Raw genomic sequence first — 20,766 nt, 5'->3', positions numbered from 1 at the left:
TGTGTGTGCAGGGTTGTGAGGATATGAGGGGAAGAAAGTGTGCTCATAGCTCCTGCTTCCAGCATACACACACACACACAAACACACACACTCCCACTGTACAAGTCTTGCACTTCTTTCATTAAATTTATTCCTAAGTATTTTATTCTTTTTGAAGCTATCGTAGGTGGAATTGTTTTATTAATCTCATGTTTGGATTGTTCATTGCTGGTGCAAAGAAACACAGTTGATTTTTAATACTGACCTCATACTCTGTAACCTTGCTGAAGGTTTATCAGTTCTGATAGATTGTGGGGGGCATTTCTTAGGATTTTCGTGTCATTTGCTAATAGAGACTGTTTTTCTTCTTCCTTTTGATCTCTTTATATTGGAGCCTCCAGGACAATATGGAAGAGCAGTGGGCAGAGCGGGCACCCTGATTTCCTCCTAATCTTACAGGAATAGCTTTCATTCCCTCACCATTGGGTATGTGCACTGGTTTCACAGCTTTCCGAGTGAGGAGCCTGTTTTCATGAATAGGTAACATGGAGTGTGGGGGCAGGGATTTGATATTATGTGTCCTTCCAGTTTTTGCATTTTTTCTCAGTTAAAAATCACATAGCAATCTATCATTGAAAAGTTTTAAAAATCTGTCAGCTCATTAATGACTCAGTTGGGTTCTCTTTCATTCTGTGGAAAATGAGGAATTGGAAGCACCAGATTTATACAGGATTTTGAGGTCCAGTTGTTGTAGCCAACGCCAGGCTTGACACGTGCTAGGAAGACCAAGAGTCTCCTCTTAGGCCAGTGGGAGAGGATGGCCCTGGAAGGGAAGGCGGGAAAGTAGGCAATGGTGCTTTGGAGCCGCCAATGTATCTAAGGGCCTTGGCCCATTTCCATGCTCCCCAGGGATATGCAGACTGGCTGCGAGACCCCTGGGATAAGTCGTTGTTCCCGTAGGCCACAGCATAGCCCTCAGTGGACACGGGCTCCGTCCTTTCCTTATGTGTTCCGACATCTGTCCCATCACCCTCCACTCCAGACCCGCAATACTCCAGTTAGCATCTCAGACAGCAGGGCGGTTGAACCCCTGATGTCTGCCCCACGACCCATCCACTCTCTTCTGCGTTTCCCGCCCGTCCGTGGTGCTGAAGCATCCTGCCTTCTCCTGAGGCTTGTCCTGCTCACTGTGTGCCTCAGACCTTCCCTGCCCTCCCAGAGCAGGGAAGGTCCACCTCATTGCTCCCCACAGTCTGAAACTGGGAACAGTCTTTGTGCCCTCATTGTTGCAGTCCTCATTAGGTCCAGCTCTTCCTTATTTTTCAGCTCTCAGTCCACAAGTCCCACCTGGGGAGGCTCCAGGTCCCCAGAGCTGCTTCGTGTTACCTGGCTCTATCCACACCCTGCTAACGCCTCCATCTCCTAGACAAGAGCCGGGCCCTGCCTCTGCTTATGGGTTCTGGTGCGCCTGCCCCTCCCTCCCCCCCCCCCACGGGCAGCGGGCGCTCCATGGTACACAGGGAGCCCTTGGCAGCCCAGGGTGCTTAGTATGGAGGTCCCGAGCTGGTGACTGAAAGACGAGGTGTATGCCTGGATGTCCCCATGTGGGCTGACTTCCCAGGGGAGGTGGCACCTGAGCTGGATCTCAAAAGGTTTTCGCTCTATCTTTACAACCTGTATATGGTACTCTCCAGCACTGATCAGTGTTTTACACTGAGCAGCAAATTGAATCCTCATACTCATCAGATGAGAAAGAGAAACTTCCTTACAAGTAAGGAAACTAAGGCAAATGAAGGGCCAGGCTAGGAATCCTGAAGATGCCCCAGACCACGTGGGGTCAGCAGAGACTCTCCAGGGGAGAGCAGGTCCTGTAGGTGCCCAAGGCCTGCCGGAAGAGTAGACAAGCCATAGGCTTCTGGGCTGCAGCTCCAGGGACCCTGTAACTTCCTCGAAAGCCTCTCCTGGGAAGTCTAGATACCAATGGGCCTCAGGGACACCCATGTGGCTTCAGTGTCCCAGCTCCTTATACCTCCACATTCACTCTCCCTGTGTCCACTCTCCCCATATCTACTCTTCCTATGTCCACTCCCCCACGTCCACTCTACCAGGTCCACTCCCCCACACCCCCTCCCCATTTCTGCTCTCCCCACCTCTACTCTCCCACATCCACGCTCCTGTCTCTGCCCCTTGCTCCCTTGCTCCCCTGTCCAATCTCTCCCTCCCCTGCTCCTTCTCACATATCCCACCTCCTCCTTTTTGGGCTAGTTGACAATCGCCTCAGCCCCCAGCCCTCACCACTTGGTCTAAATGGGGCAGAGGCTTCCCTTCTCCCCTTCACAGCCATGGGGCTGAGAAATGTCTGGATCATTGTGGCTGAATGGGACAGAGGAAGGAGACTGCCAGGTGTCCCCGAGAGAAGCCAGCCTGGGAGGCCATTGTGGAGGCCCCCACAGCTCCCTGGCTGTGCTTTCTGTAATCAATCTGATTGGATTAGGGTCAGGGCAACCCTAATCGTGTCAGAGGTCACCCAGGCTTTGTGGTGGGCTCCACAGGGTGCCTGGCCACCCCTGCTGAGGCGGCTCTGTTGAACAGAGCTTAACACCACCTGCCTGGCTAGCTGAAGAGAGGGGCCCAGCCCCGTGTGTGAGCATGTGTGAGTGTGAGCACGTGTGTGTGCAGGGTTGTGAGGATATGAGGGGAAGAAAGTGTGCTCATAGCTCCTGCTTCCAGCATACACACACACACACACACACACACACACACACACACACACACACACAAACACACACACTCCCTCTGCCTCTCTTCTTCCCTCTATCTTCCTTATCACAAACCTCCCCACACCTGCTTGGCCCAGAATCGAGGTTGCAGAAGGTGGGGTTGGGTGACAGAAGTGAGCCCCGGCGTGGAACAAGTGTCCCTCTCCTGCTTCGAAGGCAGCAGGACCACTCAACCTGCATCGTGGGGCAGAAAGCATTTGAAGAATTTTGAGAGCTTAGAGGCTGGTGCAGAATGGCTACTTATCTGTTCCCTGCCCCAGGAAGTTCCCTGTGCACCCAGAGGGCCAGCTTTCCCCAGAGCTGGCCAACACCCACTCTTGACCTCACAGGGGTGAAGGGGTGGGGAGGCTGAAGGGCAGGGAAACGGGTCTCAGAGCTCAGAACTCAGCAGACCCCTGGAGGAGAACTACCCAAGCTGAGCCCAGGGAGTGAGCACAGTGGAAGCAGTGGGCTCCAGGTCCAGGCCCGTGGCGGAGGCTCTCCTCTGGCATGTAGCTTTGTGAGCAGCTGGGTGGGACATTTTACCTGAGAGCAATGGAAGGGGCCTTGAGAAGTGAGTTGTCCTTGGTGGGGAGCGGCCCCCCGCTGCAGCATATAGTGACCCCAAGCACTTGGCGCCCTTGGTGCAAGCAAGGCCAGAAGCCTGTCACGTTAGAGTCCTGGTCGGTTCCCCAGGACCCCTGAGTCCCTCAGGCAAGGTCTGCAGGGTCAGTCAAGTTCTCAGCAGGTATGTACCCATCCCCAACCTTGTAGCCCTCTGCCTGTGCCCTTGGTTGGCCTGGGATAAGTTTCCCCCAACCCCAACCTTCCTTGTTCTCCTTGGGGATTGGGCTAGGGAGGAGCAGGAAGGGGATGAGCTGAGCCCCTTCCCTGGCCAGGCTCCAGGCGGTGGTCTGCTGCCTCCATGGGAGGCCCCAATGCAAGAGTGGGCTGGTCACAGGGCTCAGGAGGGGCTGGAGAGGAGGCTCCTGAGGGGGACTAATGTCCCCAACCCAGGTTATGACCCCAGACCTCCATCGGAAAGTGTTTCGGTGTGCAGTGGCGGGGCTGGGGGTGGGGGGGGCTCCCCGTATATCATTAACTCCCCCCAGTGGGAGGGGGTGAAGGCGCCAGAGAAGCCCTGCAACACCCCACTGCGCCAGGCTCCGAGCACAATGTGCCCGCCAGGACGACAAGATTAAGCACAGAGAGAAGTGAAAATGCTGCTGGATTCACACGCCCGAGGGCCGTGTTCGGCGTGTGAACAACGCTCCCCGCACATACCTCCCGGTTGCTATGACCGGCTTGCTATGGCCTAATCGCCGACGAGGGGGAAATTCATATAAAATATCGCAGGCTATTGTGGGCCTAACGCGGCGTGACAGTGGCTCACAAAGCCAGATTCATTAGCCCCAGCAGGTAATCAGGACACCGGCCGGGCTACCGACAGGGCGGTGTCAGGGGCCGTGGCCACAGTGGGGCGCCAGCCGCATTCCGCTCTCAGGTGGCTCCGTCGGGATGCAGGATTACCAGATGCCATCGCGACCCCCCACCCCCACCCCCGCTGCCCAGCTCACTCTGGGACCAGGGAAGGTAGGCAGTGTGGAAGCGGGGGACGCTGGCCAGCTCTCATCCAGCAGAGCCACAGGCCATCCCTTGTCTTGGGGAATTGGTGGAGGGAGAGGTGCCAACCCACTGAACACTCTAGGAGTACCCTCAGCCCCTCACCTGCTGGGTTGGCAGAGCCTTGTAGAGTCCCCAGGCTACCAGGGAGGCTCAGAGAGGAGGCCAGGACCTTGTGTGTGTGCTGGGAGTGCAACATGATTGAGGATACCCCACTTCTCTCTGGAACTCAGGGACCCACCAGTGATGCTCTGCGGGCCAGTGGAGGCAGAGTGACCCATGGAGAACCCAGAGAGGCCTGAAGGTTAACACTGTCCAGAGGAGAGGTAGAGCCCAGGGGCTGCCCCCAGATGAGGGAGGAGGTCAGCCAGGAGGAGACTCTGACAGGCTAGTCCTGCACCTCCCAGGGAGGTCACATCCTACCCTGCCCTTGGCTGAGTCCCCACCTGGTCACCAGGCGACAACAACCAGGCCCCTGAGTTCCAGAGGCCAGTGATGGAGGGACTGACTTCACATAGGGAAGGGGGAATGTGTCAGAGATCCCCCACAGTGGGATCCTCCCCTCCTACACACCTGCTGGGTCTGGCCACCATCTAGAGGAGGGGACTTACAAATCTAAGGCTGTAATGGAGCCTGGGGGCTCAGGCCAAGGATGCAGGGAAATCGCCTGGGACCCTTACAGGGATAGATGTCCCAGGCCCACCAGGGGGCCCACAGTGATGCACCACCTGGGTGACTGCATCCCTGAAGAGCTTCCCAAGGGGCCCACCTAGTGGACTCCACAGACAGAACTTCCCAGGAGCTCTATCTTGCTGTTCAGAGGTCACATTTAAATCACAGTCCCCTCCAGGAAACTCCACTGCCTGGGGTTCACCCTTGTTCTTCAGAAAGGCTACTCCAGTGTCTCCTTGGGCCAATGGGTTCCTCCCAGGAGCCCCAAGCTGTCCCCTCCTTCTCATCCAGTATTGGTGCCCCACAGCCTTCCCCTCTCAGGAGAGGACAGGTGGGTGTCCTCCACCCCACCATGGCAGTGGGTATGGGTCCAGCAGGGCAAGTGGGGTCTCAGACCCCTTGCTGGGGGTGCAGGAGCCTCTCCAGGGACCTTCTGCCTGGTCTCTGCACTCCTTGCTGTGCTGCCTGGGGCCTGTAGCTGACAGGCTCTGAGCCTCCTGCATGTCGCTGGGGCTGAGCAGAGCGCCCCTCTTTCTGCCCAGGCCTGTTCTCTCAAGAGTGATAAAAGATTCATGGCCCTGGCAGCGGGGGAGTGGGGGGCAGCCTCCAGTCTGCTTTGCTATTGGTCTGGCTGAAGAAAGTTGGCTTGGGGACAGAGGTTGTGGCCTTTTTATCCACTTAGAATACAGTTGGTACTCAATAAATAGTTGCCAACTGACCAGCTTCATGGTGAAATGTGAAAGACAAGGCCCTTGGAATGATTTTTTGAAACTTTATTCAACGTATAGGACTTTAGAAATGTAGCCTCGTTTTGATGTTAAAAAATCTTTTTCTGAAATCATGATAGTTATTTTTTATATGTTTTGCCATCTCACAAAAAAGTAACAACTCTTGGCAGTCCTCTTTCAGTTCCCAAATGATCTCTAGGACTTCACAATCCCTGAATCCAAACCGGGAAATGGAATTGTTAAGACCCCTTTAGTTCTAAGTTCTGGGAGGTGAAGTAACCACCAAAGCCCATCTCACAGTGACACTCGCCTACCCACACCAAGGGCTTCACTGGCCTCAGCTATGATTGGCCCCACCTGGCAGCTCCTCCTGCCTTCCATCAGATGCCCAGCTCTTGCCACACAGGACTCTTTCGCCTGCACTAGACTCTCCCCATCCAACCACCATTCATCTGTAATCTATCTATCCATCCACCATCCATCCATCATCTACTATCCATCCATTGTCCATCTACCAACCAATCACTATCCACCATCTACCATCTATCCATCAGCTGCCATCCATCCACCCTTTATCCATCTATCCATCCACCATCCACGTATTCCCCCATCCATGCACCCATCTACACTCTAGGCACTGTCCACTAACCATCTATCCATCTACCATCCATCCGCTATGCACTCATCCCTCCCATGCCTGCCCCAAAGCTCATGTTTCCAAGCCTACTGGGTGTCCTCATTCTCCCTACTCTCTCTTTAATGAACTGTAAGTTCTCAAAGGCAGATGACTCAACACAGTCTAAAGCAAAGAACCTGACTTGCAACAGCAGAGCCTCCTGCTAGAGATATGGAAGGGTTCCTCTGCTCAATTCCTAGTCCTGAGTTTAGCGTATAGCTCATTATAGACTCAGATCCTGAATGGTGGATGGATGAGTGATTGGATAGGTGGTGGATGGATGGATGGATGGATGGATGGATGGATGGATGGATGGACGGATGGATGGGAGATAGGTGGAAGGAAGGATAGGTCATTGATACTTTGCATGAACTCAATGAATAATTGCTAATGAGACAATATCAATTTTCTGGGAAGATGGTTTTCCTGGTGGAAGATGCTTGTCTTACAGAATGACTTTGTCATGCGATTTCCTCTCTTCTTCTTTTTCTCACCCTGATCTCAGTGTGGGAATAAGAGTCCTGGGCCTGAACAGAGCAGGCCTGAGGTAGCTGAAGAAGTTTACCCAGGGTCCACCCCAGAGACAGGGCAAACTGGCAGCATTTGTCCCCAAGCACACACTCCCTCTTCCTCTCTCGACAGCCATTAGGAGGAACTTATTTTGCTGGTGAGGGAGGTGCCTTCCCATGCAGGATGGCTCCCCTACCCCTCTGGAGTCACTCTGTTGTGTAAACAAAAGCCAGTGTCTGTGGATAAGAACTTGGCTGTGAAGGTTGGCTGCTGGGCTCCAGACCCTCTCCACCTACAACCTCAGAGGATCCCTGTCTCCTCCTCTGTAAACTGAGGCCACTCTAGGCAGTGGGTTGCAAACTTCCTATTTGAAACCCCTGTGAAAATCTGATCAAGGTAATGGATTCCCTACCCAGACAAACTCATGAGTTTTCAGACACATGCTGTCATTCCTGCTCACAGTTGCGGGAGGGTTATGAACTCCAGAAACCTGCCCCTGGCCCCTGGGTTAAAACCACCTGGCCTTCTGGGCAGTCTTCCTTCTGCATGGCCTTGGTGCATTTCAATTTCTTCTGAAAATAATTGTGGACTTAAAGACATTGCAGGAATGAGTACAGTCCCCCACCCAGGCCTCTCCCAGGACTGACATTGCACAAATCCAGCTGCATCCGTCAAAACTAAGTTATCCGGGCTCTTGTCCTTTGTGCCCTGGAGGCTGGGAGAAGCCTGCTCAGGTCTCTGGGTTTGTCTGGTGTTTCCCTACACTGCATGAATGTTACGCATCTTTGGTGAGAAAACTTGGCAAAGAGGTGTCCTCAGAGCACCTCTTCGGAAGGGAAGTGTGTGGAGTCTTTCTGTCTGTTGCATTGCTGCTGAGGGCCACCTCAGTCTCCCTGGTCAGGGGGGCCAGCCAGTTTTTCTAGTGCTGGATCAGTATCTCCGGGAACCGCTCAGGCCCATGCCTTCACTTTTAAAATGAACTTTCTTTGCCAGAACAAACTGAACCACGTTTTTTCTGAAACGTGAAGCAAAGGCTTCTTTTCTCCACAAACAAATTGAAGGGTGCCCCAGGATGTCCTCGGCCAGTGGGGACTTTACCTGAAGACGCCCGTTTTCATCTGGCAGAAGGGGAAATTAAGGCCCACGGTGGGGAGAGGGCATGTGGGGGGTTTGCACAACTAGCTGATGACAGAGCTGGACAGGAATGAGTTCAAGGGGGAGCTCCACAACACCCCCATCCCACATACCCTTCTCCTCAAGTGTGTCTGGTAGCCTTGGGCTGTTTGCCCAAATTTCCAAGCCCTTGTTGAGGGAGGGACCAAGCCCCCTTCCCTTATCTCCAGAGGAGCAGGTTGTGGGAAGGGGCTGGCAGAGAGGCAGAGACAGAGGCAGAACCAGGCTCCCTCTGCAGGAACCCACCCTGGGACCCCTGGACTGGAAGGCAGGCTCTGCCAGGACTGGGGGAGGGTATCCAGCCCTTAGACATCCTTGAGAAGGGCCCCAGGGGCCCTAGGAAGCTGAGAATGGAAGAGTGCAGTGGGGGGTGGGGGAGGTGCTATGTGCAGAAGGTCCCTGAGTGCTGGGACATGTGCCCTGAGCTGTCCTGGGTGGGGTGGCCAAGAAAGCTGGCCCCTGAGGGGCCTGCAGGGCACCCCAATGACAGTCCCTAATCCAGGCTACATGGTGGGAGAGGAGGCACCAGACCTGGCCCTGGAGAGGCAAGAAAGTGAGGAGTTGAGACCCAGGGCCTGAGGAATGGGGAGGAGGCAGCCCAAGTCCTTGAGAACACAAAATTAGGGCGGGAGCTCAGCAGAGTGGAGGGACAGGATGGGAAAGGATCTGTGTTCAGTGCACACTGGCATTTATTCACTGAGGTGCCTTGGGGCAGCAGAAGGCACACAGGCTGACCTGATGGGTTGTATTATGTAAGAAAAACAGGGCGGAGGCTTCATGAGTCTTGGGGAGGCAACTGCCTGGCTGGTATTGGAGAAAGGGGGCGGTGAGAGGGACTGCCCTGGATCCATTCAAGGGTAAGCTGAGCAGGGAGGGGCAGAGAGTTGGGCTCCATGAAGTGGGCCTGCCCCAGTGGGCTCAGCCCCTCCCGAACATCCTGCCCCAGCCCAGGGCCCCTGTTCTCTACTCAGACCAGGTCCTTGCTCCCCAGCAATCATCTATGGGACCACTTGGTGCTCTGGGTTGGAAACAAACAGTTAGCAGGACATAGTCCCCACCTCTTGGGGCTTTCAGACCAAGTAGGTAAAGGAGGGAGCTCCCTTGGTGCCTGGGAGCTGGAGGGCTGCCGGGGCAAGGAGTGGACCACGCCTGGACTGCATGGCTGCAGGACCCTGTCTTGTGCCCTGAAGATGGGGGGTGAGGTGGGGGCACAGCAGATGCTGCATGAACAGAGGAACAGCTGGAAAGAACCTGAGGGAAGGACAGTAGCTGAGTGTGGCTGGAGGCCATGTAGTGGCCAACAGGACCGGGAAGACAGCACTCAGGGAGGAGTTGGCCTGTGTGCCAGTCAAGAAAGGACATAGCGTCAAGAACTCAAGAAGGGACCAGGCAAGGCCAGCTGGGCATTGGACAAAGCACTGCGCCAGTGGCCTGTGTGTGTGTGCATGTACGTGTGCATGTGTGTTTGTGTGTCTGTGTGTGCTTGCATGTCTCTGTGTGATACACACATATGGATGAGGGAAGAAGCTGGAGGCTGGGGTGCAGGTCCCAACCCAGAGCCCCTTCTAGTTCCTGTGGGAGATGGTTAAGGCTGGACTCACCAGGAAGGGCTGGGTGGGCAGGATGGGCCTGCCCCGAGGGAGGACAGAGCAGCCTGCAGTCTGGGGTAGTCCCAAGCTGGCGGTGGGTGGCCTTCTGGATTTGTGGCTGGGTGCGGCCCAGAGTTTCCAGAAAGCAGAGAGAGTGCAGGCCTGCTCTGATCAGAGCTCAGGCAGGACACGCAGTGGCCAGGGCCTGCACAGGGCTGTCAGGAAGTGCTGGTAAATCCACAGAAAGCATCTCCTAAAGCAGGTGTGCTTGCTGCCAGATGGGGCCAGATGGCCAGTGGGAGGCCTGTGCAGAGGGCACTTCCTCCAAAATATTCTGTCTGTGTGTTCTGGGTATCAGAGAAAATGTACGTTTTTCAGTGACAGGTGTGTGTGGATATGAACAAAGCTGGGTGGGTGAGTGTGAGTGTGTGCATACATGGGCCTTGAGGCATACATCTCAGGTACAAACCTGGGAGCAGCCTGAAACCTCTGCTCACTTCCCAGGGTGGAGCCCATCTGCCTGTCCCCCTCCCAGGACAAAAGGCCCCTGGGCATTGAAGTGGGGCGAGGAGGCAGCAGCACCCCCCCCCCACCACCACCACCAATACTCTCCCATGGCCATAGGGAGCCCAGCAGGGTTCAGGCCTGCCTAGGGGGTGGGGCACCTAGAAGAGCTCCAGGGGAACACAACAGGGCACTCCCCCAGCGCCCTGGTCAGTCCTGTTCCCACTTGTCCCCTGCTCCCTCCTCCCTCCTGCCAACCCAAGACCTAAGAAGAGACAGGGGCATAACCAGGAAAGGTGGAGTGCAGGACCCACATGAGGGTAGCAGAGACACCTAAGGGCACACCAGACACCAGAACTAAGCCAGGGTTCAGCCCAGGCCTGCTGGGCTCATTTTTAAATTCTTGTTAGTAGCAGGTAAGGTCCATGAGGCTATCCTTTTGTTTCTCCAGCATAGCTTGGCAAACAGGAGGCACCCCATACACCCGTGTGGAAAGCTGAGCTGAGTAGGGACCATTTGATCAATTCACACAGGACCCAGGGCAGCCCCAGACCCTGTTCTGCACCCAGAGCTATCTAAATGTTTGCACACACCCAAGAGGTGATGCATTCATCCCAGCAGCCAAAGCTCGGCTTGGGGTCTGGATCTGCAAGGCCAGATGGCCCTCACATGCCTGGTGCTTCCTTCTGGTCCTGCCAGCCTAGCAGAATCCCCCTGCCCCCTGTTTTACCTCCATCTGCTTCCTGCCTATCCTCCTGGACCAACCGTCCCAGGCTTCTGTCTACCAACGTCAGGCTAGGCCTCCCCTGACCCAGCACAGTCCAGGTGGACCTCCCTGGATGCCCACACATACCTTTGTGTGTTCCTGTTGCCTCACATGCTTCTTCTTTCCTAGCTGCAGCCCTCCTCCACTGCCCTTCTGCAAAACCGATGCTACTTCCTCTGACTCGGTTTCTCCATGTGTAGAAGCAGGAGGTTGCATGTAGGGGCCCAGGCAGTCCTAGTACTAGCTAGTGGATTAACAGGGGCCCAGAGGCCACCTCCTGGCAGGCTTCAGCATCCCTAGGCCTGGGCATGTGAAGCCAGCACAGAGTGAGGTGTGTACTGGGGCCAGTGGTCCAGGGTGGACAAAGGGAAAAATGTGTTCAGGTAGCAGCACGTGGGCCAGGAGCGACACTGTAGATGGGGGTCAGGCTTCTGGAAGCTCTGACTGCGAAGTCTGGGCAAGGGGACTGCACCCTGGCCATTGAGATGACTTTTGTCAGTCAGCATGATTATTTTGAGAAGTGTCATATTTTTTCCAATTAATTCTAAATAGAATCCCAGTTTATGGAAATGCCACAGTTTTTATAAGGATATAACTGACATATACATTTTATTAGTTTCAAGTGTGCAATATGATAATTTAATATGTGTATATATTGTGAAATGATCACCACAATAAGTATAGTTAACATCCATCACCACGCATAGTTACTATTTGTGTGTGTGTGTGTGTGTGTGTGTGTGGTGATGACACTTAAGATCTACTCTCTCAGCTGCTTTCATATATACAATATTGTTCACTCTCCCATACATTACATCCCCAGAACTTATGCGTTATGCCAGTGTTTATCCATTCTCCTATTGATGGACATTCGAGAGCTGCAGGTTTGGGGCTGTTAAAGCGGCCCTGATATTTGCTTCCTGATTTTTGCGTGGGCGCAGGCTTCCTGCGGGGGAAATACCTGGGAGGTAATGGCAGGGTCATGCGGTAACTGTTTTTTAGAAGCTGCGCGAGTTTCCCTCCAGCCAGCAGTGTGCAAGGTTCTCGCCAGCACTCGCTGTGATCTGATTACAGCGGTCCCTGCGCTTCCCAACAACGAGTAAAGTCCAGCCTCGCTTCTTGGGCTCCTTCTTTGAGGAAGCTCTCCCTCCTCCTTGGATCCTCCGGGGAGACGCATCCCTCTTCCCCCAGCCCTGCCACCCCACCCCGCCGCGCCAGGGGGCCCTGCCCACCGGGTGCCTCTCTCTACAGCCACCCGGGAATCTGCCTTTGTGCACGCCATCGCTGCCGCTGGCGTGGCCTTCGCGGTGACGCGCTCCTGCGCGGAGGGCTCCGCCACCATCTGCGGCTGCAGCAGCCGCCACCAGAGCTCACCCGGAGACGGCTGGAAGTGGGGCGGCTGCAGCGAGGACATCGAGTTCGGCGGGATGGTGTCTCGGGAGTTCGCGGATGCACGGGAGAACAGGCCTGACGCCCGCTCTGCAATGAACCGCCATAACAACGAGGCGGGGCGCCAGGTACGTCCGCGGCCCCGTGTGTCCTGGGGAATGTACCCAATGTCCCTCCAACCATGGCCCTGCCTGTCCTAGGGATACTTTGACTACAGCCCTTCGCATCCTGGGGTGTTGGGAGGCACTCTGACCACACCCCTTGGAGAGGAAATAGAAGTTTCCTGAACAGTTGGGTGCTCTGGTCCCTTAAGTGATGTGGCCTGATGGGGGCAGGATGGCCGGCTGTCTGTGGTAGCCAAGCTGGGGGTCTGCTCACCTACCCAGGGCTGTCTGAAACACAACACTGTCCAGTTGCTTCGACAATGTCTAGGATATTCCCACAGAGTGCCAGGTCCACTTCTGGAGTTGGGGTCACCGGGAAGGGGAGACAGGATAAAGGCCTGCCTTGCAGGAGCTCCTGCAAGTACAGGAGGAGAGACTGCCAGGCGGCTACCGTGCAGCATGGGAAGTTCTGTGATGAGGAAATGCACAAACACGGTGACCCTGCACAGCGCAAAGCACAGACCCAGGCTAGAGTCTTCTCAAAAAAGACTTTCTGCTGGCAAGGATAGTGAGTGAGGACATGCAGAGTGATGGCAGTTGACTAGGTGGTGGAGGCCTGGGAAGATTCTGAGCTACCCAGAAGTGAGCCTACACATCAGTTAGTCTGGGTAGAGTATGGAAAACAGAGGAAGAAAGAGAATTTGGGGAGTGGAGAGGTTGCCAAGGACCAAGATGTGAAAGGCTTTGTGAGCCCTGCTAAAAAGGACTGGGTCAGAAGGTCAGTGGGGGACTGATGAAGGACTGGCTGCTGATGAGAAGTGACTAGTGTAGGGACCAAGGGGTGTCCAGTAGATTAAGCAACACAAAGATGGCACTGGCTTTGGCCAGTGGAACCAGGGGATTGCAGAGGGCTAAAGAGTGAACAGGGACATTCAACTTCTAAATGGGGACTAGGTGACTCAGACTCATCTTCCTGCTGAAGACAAATACAAATGCAAGATGGAATATAAAAAGCACCTTGTTGAAAGTATAGGATGCTCACCTGTATATAGTGATCCAGTTTATCACAGGGAAGAGAGTGCAGTGCAGAGGTGGAAATGGACTTTTCAATAAATAGTGCTCAGTCAATTGAATAACAATATGGAAAAAAATAACCTTGACCCTTACCTCACACCATATATAAAATCAATTACAAAGAAACCCAAATGAGAAAGGTAAAACCAAAAAAGTTTAGAAGAAAACATAGGAGAGCATCTTTGTGACCTTGAGGTAGACTAAGATTTCTTAAACAGGCTGAAGAAAAATATAATTATGTGGACTGTATTAAAATTAAGAATGTCTATTCATAAAAAGACCACTATGAAACTGAAAAGGCAGCCCACACAGAAGATGACAGATCTCAAAAAAAAATATGAAAGCTATAATATCAAAAGAACTCCACAAATCAATAAGAGAAAGACAGATAACCCAATAGAAAAGTTGGCTAAAGAATGGAAAGTCTTTTCACAAAAGAACATATAGAAATGGCCAATAAATATAGAGAAAGGTGCACAATATCATTAGTCATCAAGGAAATGCAATCAGAATTGGTGCCCTGAGGAGGGGAGGACAACAAGTGGAAGAGAGCATGATGGGAGTTTCTGAGGAGCTGGTGATTGTGAAATTTGTCATATTTTGGCTTACGACATATATACATTTTCATATGTATATTACACTTCCATAAAATTATTTTTAAGTTTCAAATAACTAACCATAAAGTGAGGAATTAGCAGCCTTAGGTCCAGGAGAAGACAGGACTCTGAGCCTGGTACCCGGGGTAGCTTTTGTCTCGGGGTCATTTGCTGACGTGGAAGAAAGTGCACACACTGAGCTACACTTCTGGCAGCCTCACAGAGCTAAGGGGCCCACCAAGGGTAATCTTTCCTCAGTTTAGGCTGGGACCCTAAGGAGCAAAGGAAAACCAGAAGTAGACCAGCTCTTGTGCATATGTGCAGGCTAGAAAAATCAAGACCAGAGAATGGATTAAGATGATCTCAAATGCCAGTAATCTCACGCTCTGGAAAAAGCACACAAATTCTCTTTGGAGGATGATAACCTTAAGCTAGGCTGAAAATTGTTTCTACAAATAATTTTTCAAACACAATATCCAACACATAAGCAAAGATAACTTGTCACAAGAGCTGATGATGCAGTAAATGAGTGGTAATCAATGAAAACAGAAACAAGACTCCAAATACTGGAATGATTAGACACAGCTTATCAGAAAAAAATATGCTCACTTAAGTTCACACAGCTAAAATGCAAGTTTAAACATTTCAGCAGGGAACTGGAAACTATAAAAATAATATAATAAATTTGACAAAGAATCACATAGAAATTGTAGAAGTGAAGAACAAATGAAGACTTCCAGTTAAAGACAACAAAGCAACCACAAGCGTTTCCCTCTGCACCCTCCTAGACACCTGCTGAAATGACAATGAATAAATTTTAACATAAATAAATAGACTCTCAGGAACATGGAAAACCGAAGAGGTGACAATGGCAACACAATTTTGAAAGCTGAAAAGCATATAGAAAAATACCCAGTGTCTTAGTAGACCCAAGAAAGTTTAAACCAGTAGACTTAAACCAGTAGAGGAGAAATCTGAGAACCAACCCAGGAATTACTAGTATCAGGTATCTTGAGAAGCAGAAGTAAATATGCAGCTGAAAACAGGATGATTGGTTGAAAGTCTATTTTAAAAGCACTATTTAATGCACCAGCTCTTCTATCCTACTCCTTGCCCTCAGTCAACACCCCTCCTTTCTCAGAAGTCTGCAAGCTTGTTCTCTAAAAAGAGTAAAATGGGGTGTCTGGACTGCGGGGCCCCATACACAGCTGAGGGTGAAGCTCCCCGAGTGAAAATAGTCTATGTACACATTTCTCTTCCTAATCTCCTAATACTACAGTGAAACTCAATCACCTTCCGGAGAGGAGAACGGAAGGTTCTCCCCTGGAAATGAGACGAAGCCAGGAGAAGAGACTTAAAGATACTGACTTGGGGGTTCTCCAGTGAAATAATGTGGCCAGGTCATTCTGGAACAAGAGCCCAAGTTGACGAGTTCCACCCAGGCACAGGAGCTTCCAACAAGAATTTTAGTGTCCCACTTTTCAATATGAGCAGACAGCCAAGAACTGCCAGATACCCAAGGAAGCCTCCAGCAACCATAAAGGTAAAGAGCAAAACAAAGAAACAAGATCCACACTTATGAGAAAGAGACAATGGAAAGAGTGATAAAAATTTCAAAAAACTATTACTAGCCCCAGAGAGATAAGAGAACATACTAAATCCATAAAACTGGAACAGGATGTTAATTTAGAATAACATTCGGAGGGGGAAAAAAAGAGCTCTTAGCAGTTAGGAAATAGGACAGCCGAAACAAAACTCTCAGCAGAAACATTGGAAGATAGTTGAAACACCCTTCTACAAAGTAGAGGAAAAAAGACAAGGAGGCGAAAAATAGGAAAGAATAGAAAATATGGAGGCACTGTCCAAAAGAGACACAAAGAAGAGAAAGTTGGCATAGAAAAAAGGCAGGAAGCTTCCAGGACTGGCGATCACAAGTTTCAGACTACACAGGCCCAGAGAGTGCCTGGCACAAGAAAGGGAGACCCACATCAAGGCGATGGCACAGACATGCCCTCCAGGCATCCCAGGAAAGGTCAGGTTCATGCAAGGTGTCAAGAGTGGAATGACATCAGAGATTCCGAATATATAAATGCCGGAATGAAATGGAGTGATGCTTTCAGGAATTTTATACCCAGCTAAATCATCTTTTCAACTCTTCAAGTAGAAAAGATTTGTTTCCAGACATTTACATTTCATAAAATTTACTGGAAGGCCTCTCAAAAAGATGTCCCCAAGTTGATATCAATAGGACACTTGGTGTGTTTGAACATCTAGAAGAGGATATTTAGACAATTAAGGGAGAGCTTAAGACAGAATCCATGACATGAGTATTTAAAATCCCACAATAAAACATCTTGTAGGAAAGAAAGAGTAATTGTAACATATCACATGGCTCAACTGAGTATGACATTGACCAGTCCCGATACCATCAGCCCTAAATACTGATCCAACTGGAAGTATGCTCTAGTTCCTAGGGTAGGAAGAGGGTAGGGAAAGTGTGCATTGGCGTGGAGTGCTGAGAGGTCCATAGACAATGCCAAACATTGAGAAACCAAGAAGCAGCACACAAGCGTCGATTAGAGGTTCATGAGAGGCACATAGCACTACCTCGGGAGGTCAGGAAAGCACTAGTGAGAGTGGGTGCAGAACTCTGGTTTTTAACAGGTCTTAGGAAACATTGGGGTCTTTAGAGTAGGTGCTAATATATGTTTGATAAAGTAAGACTAAAACAAGAGACTGAGGAAGCAGAGATGGGAAGTGGGGGCTCCTCTTTGGCAAAGCTTGGCTACAAAAGAGAAGAGAATGAAGATTAGACAGAAATGAACTGGGTGTGGGGTGCAACTCAAATGCCTGAGGAAAGGGCCAGTATGAGAAAGAAGAGTTGAAGAAACAGCAGGAAGAGGAGGACAGGGTAGGGGCAGAGTCTGGATGCGGAGCTCACCTGAATGAAGTCTTAGTCCAACACTATCCAATAGGAGTATAATGGGAGCCATATTTGAAAAGAAAACAGCTGACATTCACTTTAATACTAAATTTTATTTAACCCACTATATCCGACATATTGTCATTTCAATAATGCAATCGATATGACAATCATGCATAAGATATTCTTCTTACATGAAGTCTGGAGACTTATTGTGACCCAGTGTGTGGTCTGCACTCATGGTATCTCTCAGTTTGGACCGGCCAGGGATTTCTGGTGTCAGTGCCCACCATGGTGGACAGTGCAGTTTTAGGTCTGATTACATCACCCCACCTCCACCTTTTCCCAGAGAGGAGGAAAGAGAACCTGCGGTCCCTGCTGCCCACAGAGAGAAATACACACTCATTGGCCAAGCCTCACCTGCTGTCAGCCCTCAGGTCTCCAAGGCCCTCACAGCTTTGTCTCCTACACTGCTTCTCTCCTCCTCTTTGCACTCCCCTACGGTTCAAGAACCCAGTTTCCTGGGGCCTGAAGGTGCCCAGTGCAAGGCACCCCCATTACCTATGCTCAGGTAGCCCCCAGCCTTGCCAGCAGCCCACATATACCTCCTCTGGGCCTCTGTCTTGGGTTCTCCAGGTCTGAATTAGTGCCCTTCTTCCACATGCCTGCACTTACATCATCACAGGTTACAGCCCTTCGCTCTGTCATACATGCTGAAGAATTAGACCCAGCGTTTAAAAGAGCAGGGAGGCTCCCAGGCCCGCCCCCAGGGATCTCAGGTTGGCTAGGGGAGGCACACTGAAGGGAGTGACACTGGAAGGGGATGGCGCTGTGGGACCCAGGGAGAGGGCACCTGCTCCACCTGTGAGTCCTAGATGCTTTATGGAGCAGGCAAGTGGGCTGGGTTTGCCAGATGGGAGTGGGAGTGGGGACTGCAGGCCAGGAGCACAGTCCAGGGAAATGGCCTCCAACAGACGCACCGGGCTTAGGACGGGCCTGACGCTCTCTGCCCGCGATCCTGCAGGCCATCGCCAGCCACATGCACCTCAAGTGCAAGTGCCACGGGCTGTCGGGCAGCTGCGAGGTGAAGACTTGCTGGTGGTCGCAGCCCGACTTCCGCGCCATCGGCGACCTCCTCAAGGACAAGTACGACAGCGCCTCGGAAATGGTAGTGGAGAAGCACCGCGAGTCCCGCGGCTGGGTGGAGACGCTGCGGCCGCGCTACACCTACTTCAAGGTGCCCACGGAGCGCGACCTGGTCTACTACGAGGCCTCGCCCAACTTCTGCGAGCCCAACCCCGAGACCGGCTCATTCGGCACGCGCGACCGCACCTGCAACGTGAGCTCGCCGGGCATTGACGGCTGCGATTTGCTGTGCTGTGGCCGCGGCCACAACGCGCGCGCGGAGCGGCGCCGGGAGAAGTGCCACTGCGTCTTTCACTGGTGCTGCTACGTGAGCTGCCAGGAGTGCGCGCGCGTCTACGATGTGCACACCTGCAAGTAGTGGTGCGCGCCTGGCGCGGGAGGCGGGGCTCCTCCCTGGATTGGGGTGGGGAGGGGCGGTGAGGCTCCAGGGGTGAGGCTCAAGGGTGGGGGCGGGACCCTCTCTGGGGACGGGGCTCCCAGGCTAGAGACTCAGCCCGCCCGCCCCTCCAACCCAGCCCACCTATAAGGTTCCGTCCACTCCACCTCCCTGTGCAGAGCAGTTCACCTGGCAGAACAGCCGCCGAGAACATGTGGGATGGCATCCTATCCTTCCACCTCCTCCTCTGAAGTCTGGGGACAGCCCTCCAAGTCTGGCGCTCTGGAAAGTTTCAGGCTCCTGGAGGCCTGTAGCACTCCTTCCTCAGCCTGTCATCTGCCACCGCTCCTGACCAGGAGCCCTACCGAGGACCCACGCCCTTCAGAGCCCTAGGAACCAGCTGGGCCTGGGGGAAGGTGGGGCCTGGCTTCAGGACCCGAGCAGGAGGCTGGGCCCTGAGATCTGGCTCTGCCCTGGCTGCCAGGTGCAGGGCATCAGACAGCCAGGCACTCTTCCCAGTGAGTGTTCCTGCTGTCGCCCAGGCCCTGCCCAGGCTCACTCTCGACCTGGTCAGCCGGCACGGCAGTGCCCTCTGCTTTGTGGCTGATGGAACATCCCACTGTGGGGTCCTTCCACCTCCTTCCCTCAGGTCTCCCACCTGCACCCCATCCCATCCACAAGAGAGGAGTGTAGCCTCCCGTCCTATCCTCCCTCTTGGCCTCCGCACCTCTCCCACCTCCCTTGTCCACAGCCCAGATCCCAAGTCTGCCCATGGCCACTGACCCACTTCGCCACAGCTCCATCATTCTGTCTTGGAGGCCCATTTGGGTGGGGTGGAATGGTTTGGGAGGTTTTGGTGGAAGGAGCCATGCCCATGTTGAAGACAAAGGACCCATAGCCCTCAGAGGAGTGATCTCCCCTCTTAGCCCTTATGGTTAAGACTGACCCCTGGGTCATCATGCCACAGCTATGGTGTGCCAGACTGCCACACTGGCCACCTGGAGCAGCTGGCTGGCTGCTTGGCCCTCTCACCTTCTGACTCATCCATCCAGCCCAGGAAAAAGAGGCTGCTGGACCCCTCAGCCACTGCCGACGCCAGGCCTCTCCTCACTCAGCCTCTGCCACTGTGAAACATCCCCCAGCCTGCAATCCCCAAGGGCCCACCCTCCAGGCAGGGGGAGGAAACAGGCAAGGCAGGGATGACCAGCATGCTGCCAGGACTTGACCTTCCTGTGCCTTGAATTTTACATTTTTGGTTTTAATTTTATTTCCGATGCTGCTATATCCACCATACACTGGAGCTAGACAGATGTGTTGTTTTTTTTTTTCCTTTTCTTTCTATGAAAGAAATTATTTTAGTCATAGCTTGTGAGTTTTAAACAATGGGGAAGTAAAAGACAAAAAAAAAAAAAAACAGAAACAACCAAATGCTGTGAATCGTGCTGGATTTCTGGTGGTAGGTTGGCAAGGCACAGGGGTTGGATTGGCAGTGGCCTCTGGGACAGGAACACCCATTGGCCATGGGAGGAGGTGTTTGGCATGCACCTTGGGGACTTCTTCATGGTCTCTAAAGAATGGCATTACAGGTGAAGGAAGAGGAACAATCACACCAAGGAAAGGAGGACACAGCCAGTGGTGCTGAGGTCTAGACCTGGCAGAAGGCTCTGGTAGGGGTACAGAGAAGGAGAAGGAGGCCTGCCTGCTGCAGGGGCCATGCAATGCAGTGAGCAGGACCCAGTGCAGCCCCAGTGGGCAGGGTCCCTGCAAAAGTCAGTGGTGCAGGGGAACATCCATTAAGTCAGCCGCAAGCCACTTCCCCAAACATCCATGATGTGCTTCACTCAGCTGACATTTCAGTGCTGCCTATAGGGCCACCCCTCTGTATTTGGAGGCATGGCCCATGTGTGGGTCCCCATTGTGGGAACCCAGCCTGTCTGGGAGACAAGAAACAACCCCTCAACCAAAGGCTTGCCCGGCAGAGGCCTAGAAGTCACCCATGTCCACCCTCACTGGGTCTACATGGGACAGTGCTGGGTGTGGCCTCTGGAAGCAGAGGCTACAGGAGCCAAGGTAAGGGACCCTTCCCCAGGCACACTTTTGCTTCGCCAAGCCCGGCACAAGGTACCTGCACCTCTCTCTGCCCTTTCATAGTTCCTGCCACCACCTCTGAGCCCTGCTC

The 20,766-nt window shown here is 52.8% G+C and overlaps 1 protein-coding gene across 1 annotated transcript in view; it reads left to right on the top strand.

Moving 5' to 3' along the window:
- WNT3A (Wnt family member 3A) overlaps positions 1–18,690 on the top strand; it is a 38,727-nt gene extending 20,037 nt beyond the window's left edge. The window contains exons 3-4 of the mRNA XM_011371942.1: positions 12,231–12,496; positions 18,090–18,690. Of these exons, the coding sequence (XP_011370244.1) occupies positions 12,231–12,496; positions 18,090–18,569 (746 nt within the window). The 3' untranslated portion in view covers positions 18,570–18,690. The remainder of the gene's footprint in view (positions 1–12,230; positions 12,497–18,089) is intronic.
- Positions 18,691–20,766: the final 2,076 nt, after the last annotated feature.

This window comes from Pteropus vampyrus, unplaced genomic scaffold, assembly GCF_000151845.1.
Source record: "Pteropus vampyrus isolate Shadow unplaced genomic scaffold, Pvam_2.0 Scaffold197, whole genome shotgun sequence".
NCBI classification, from domain to species: domain Eukaryota; kingdom Metazoa; phylum Chordata; class Mammalia; order Chiroptera; family Pteropodidae; genus Pteropus; species Pteropus vampyrus.
Note: the sequence above shows the minus strand (reverse complement) of the source record. Positions and strands in the feature narration are given on the sequence as shown.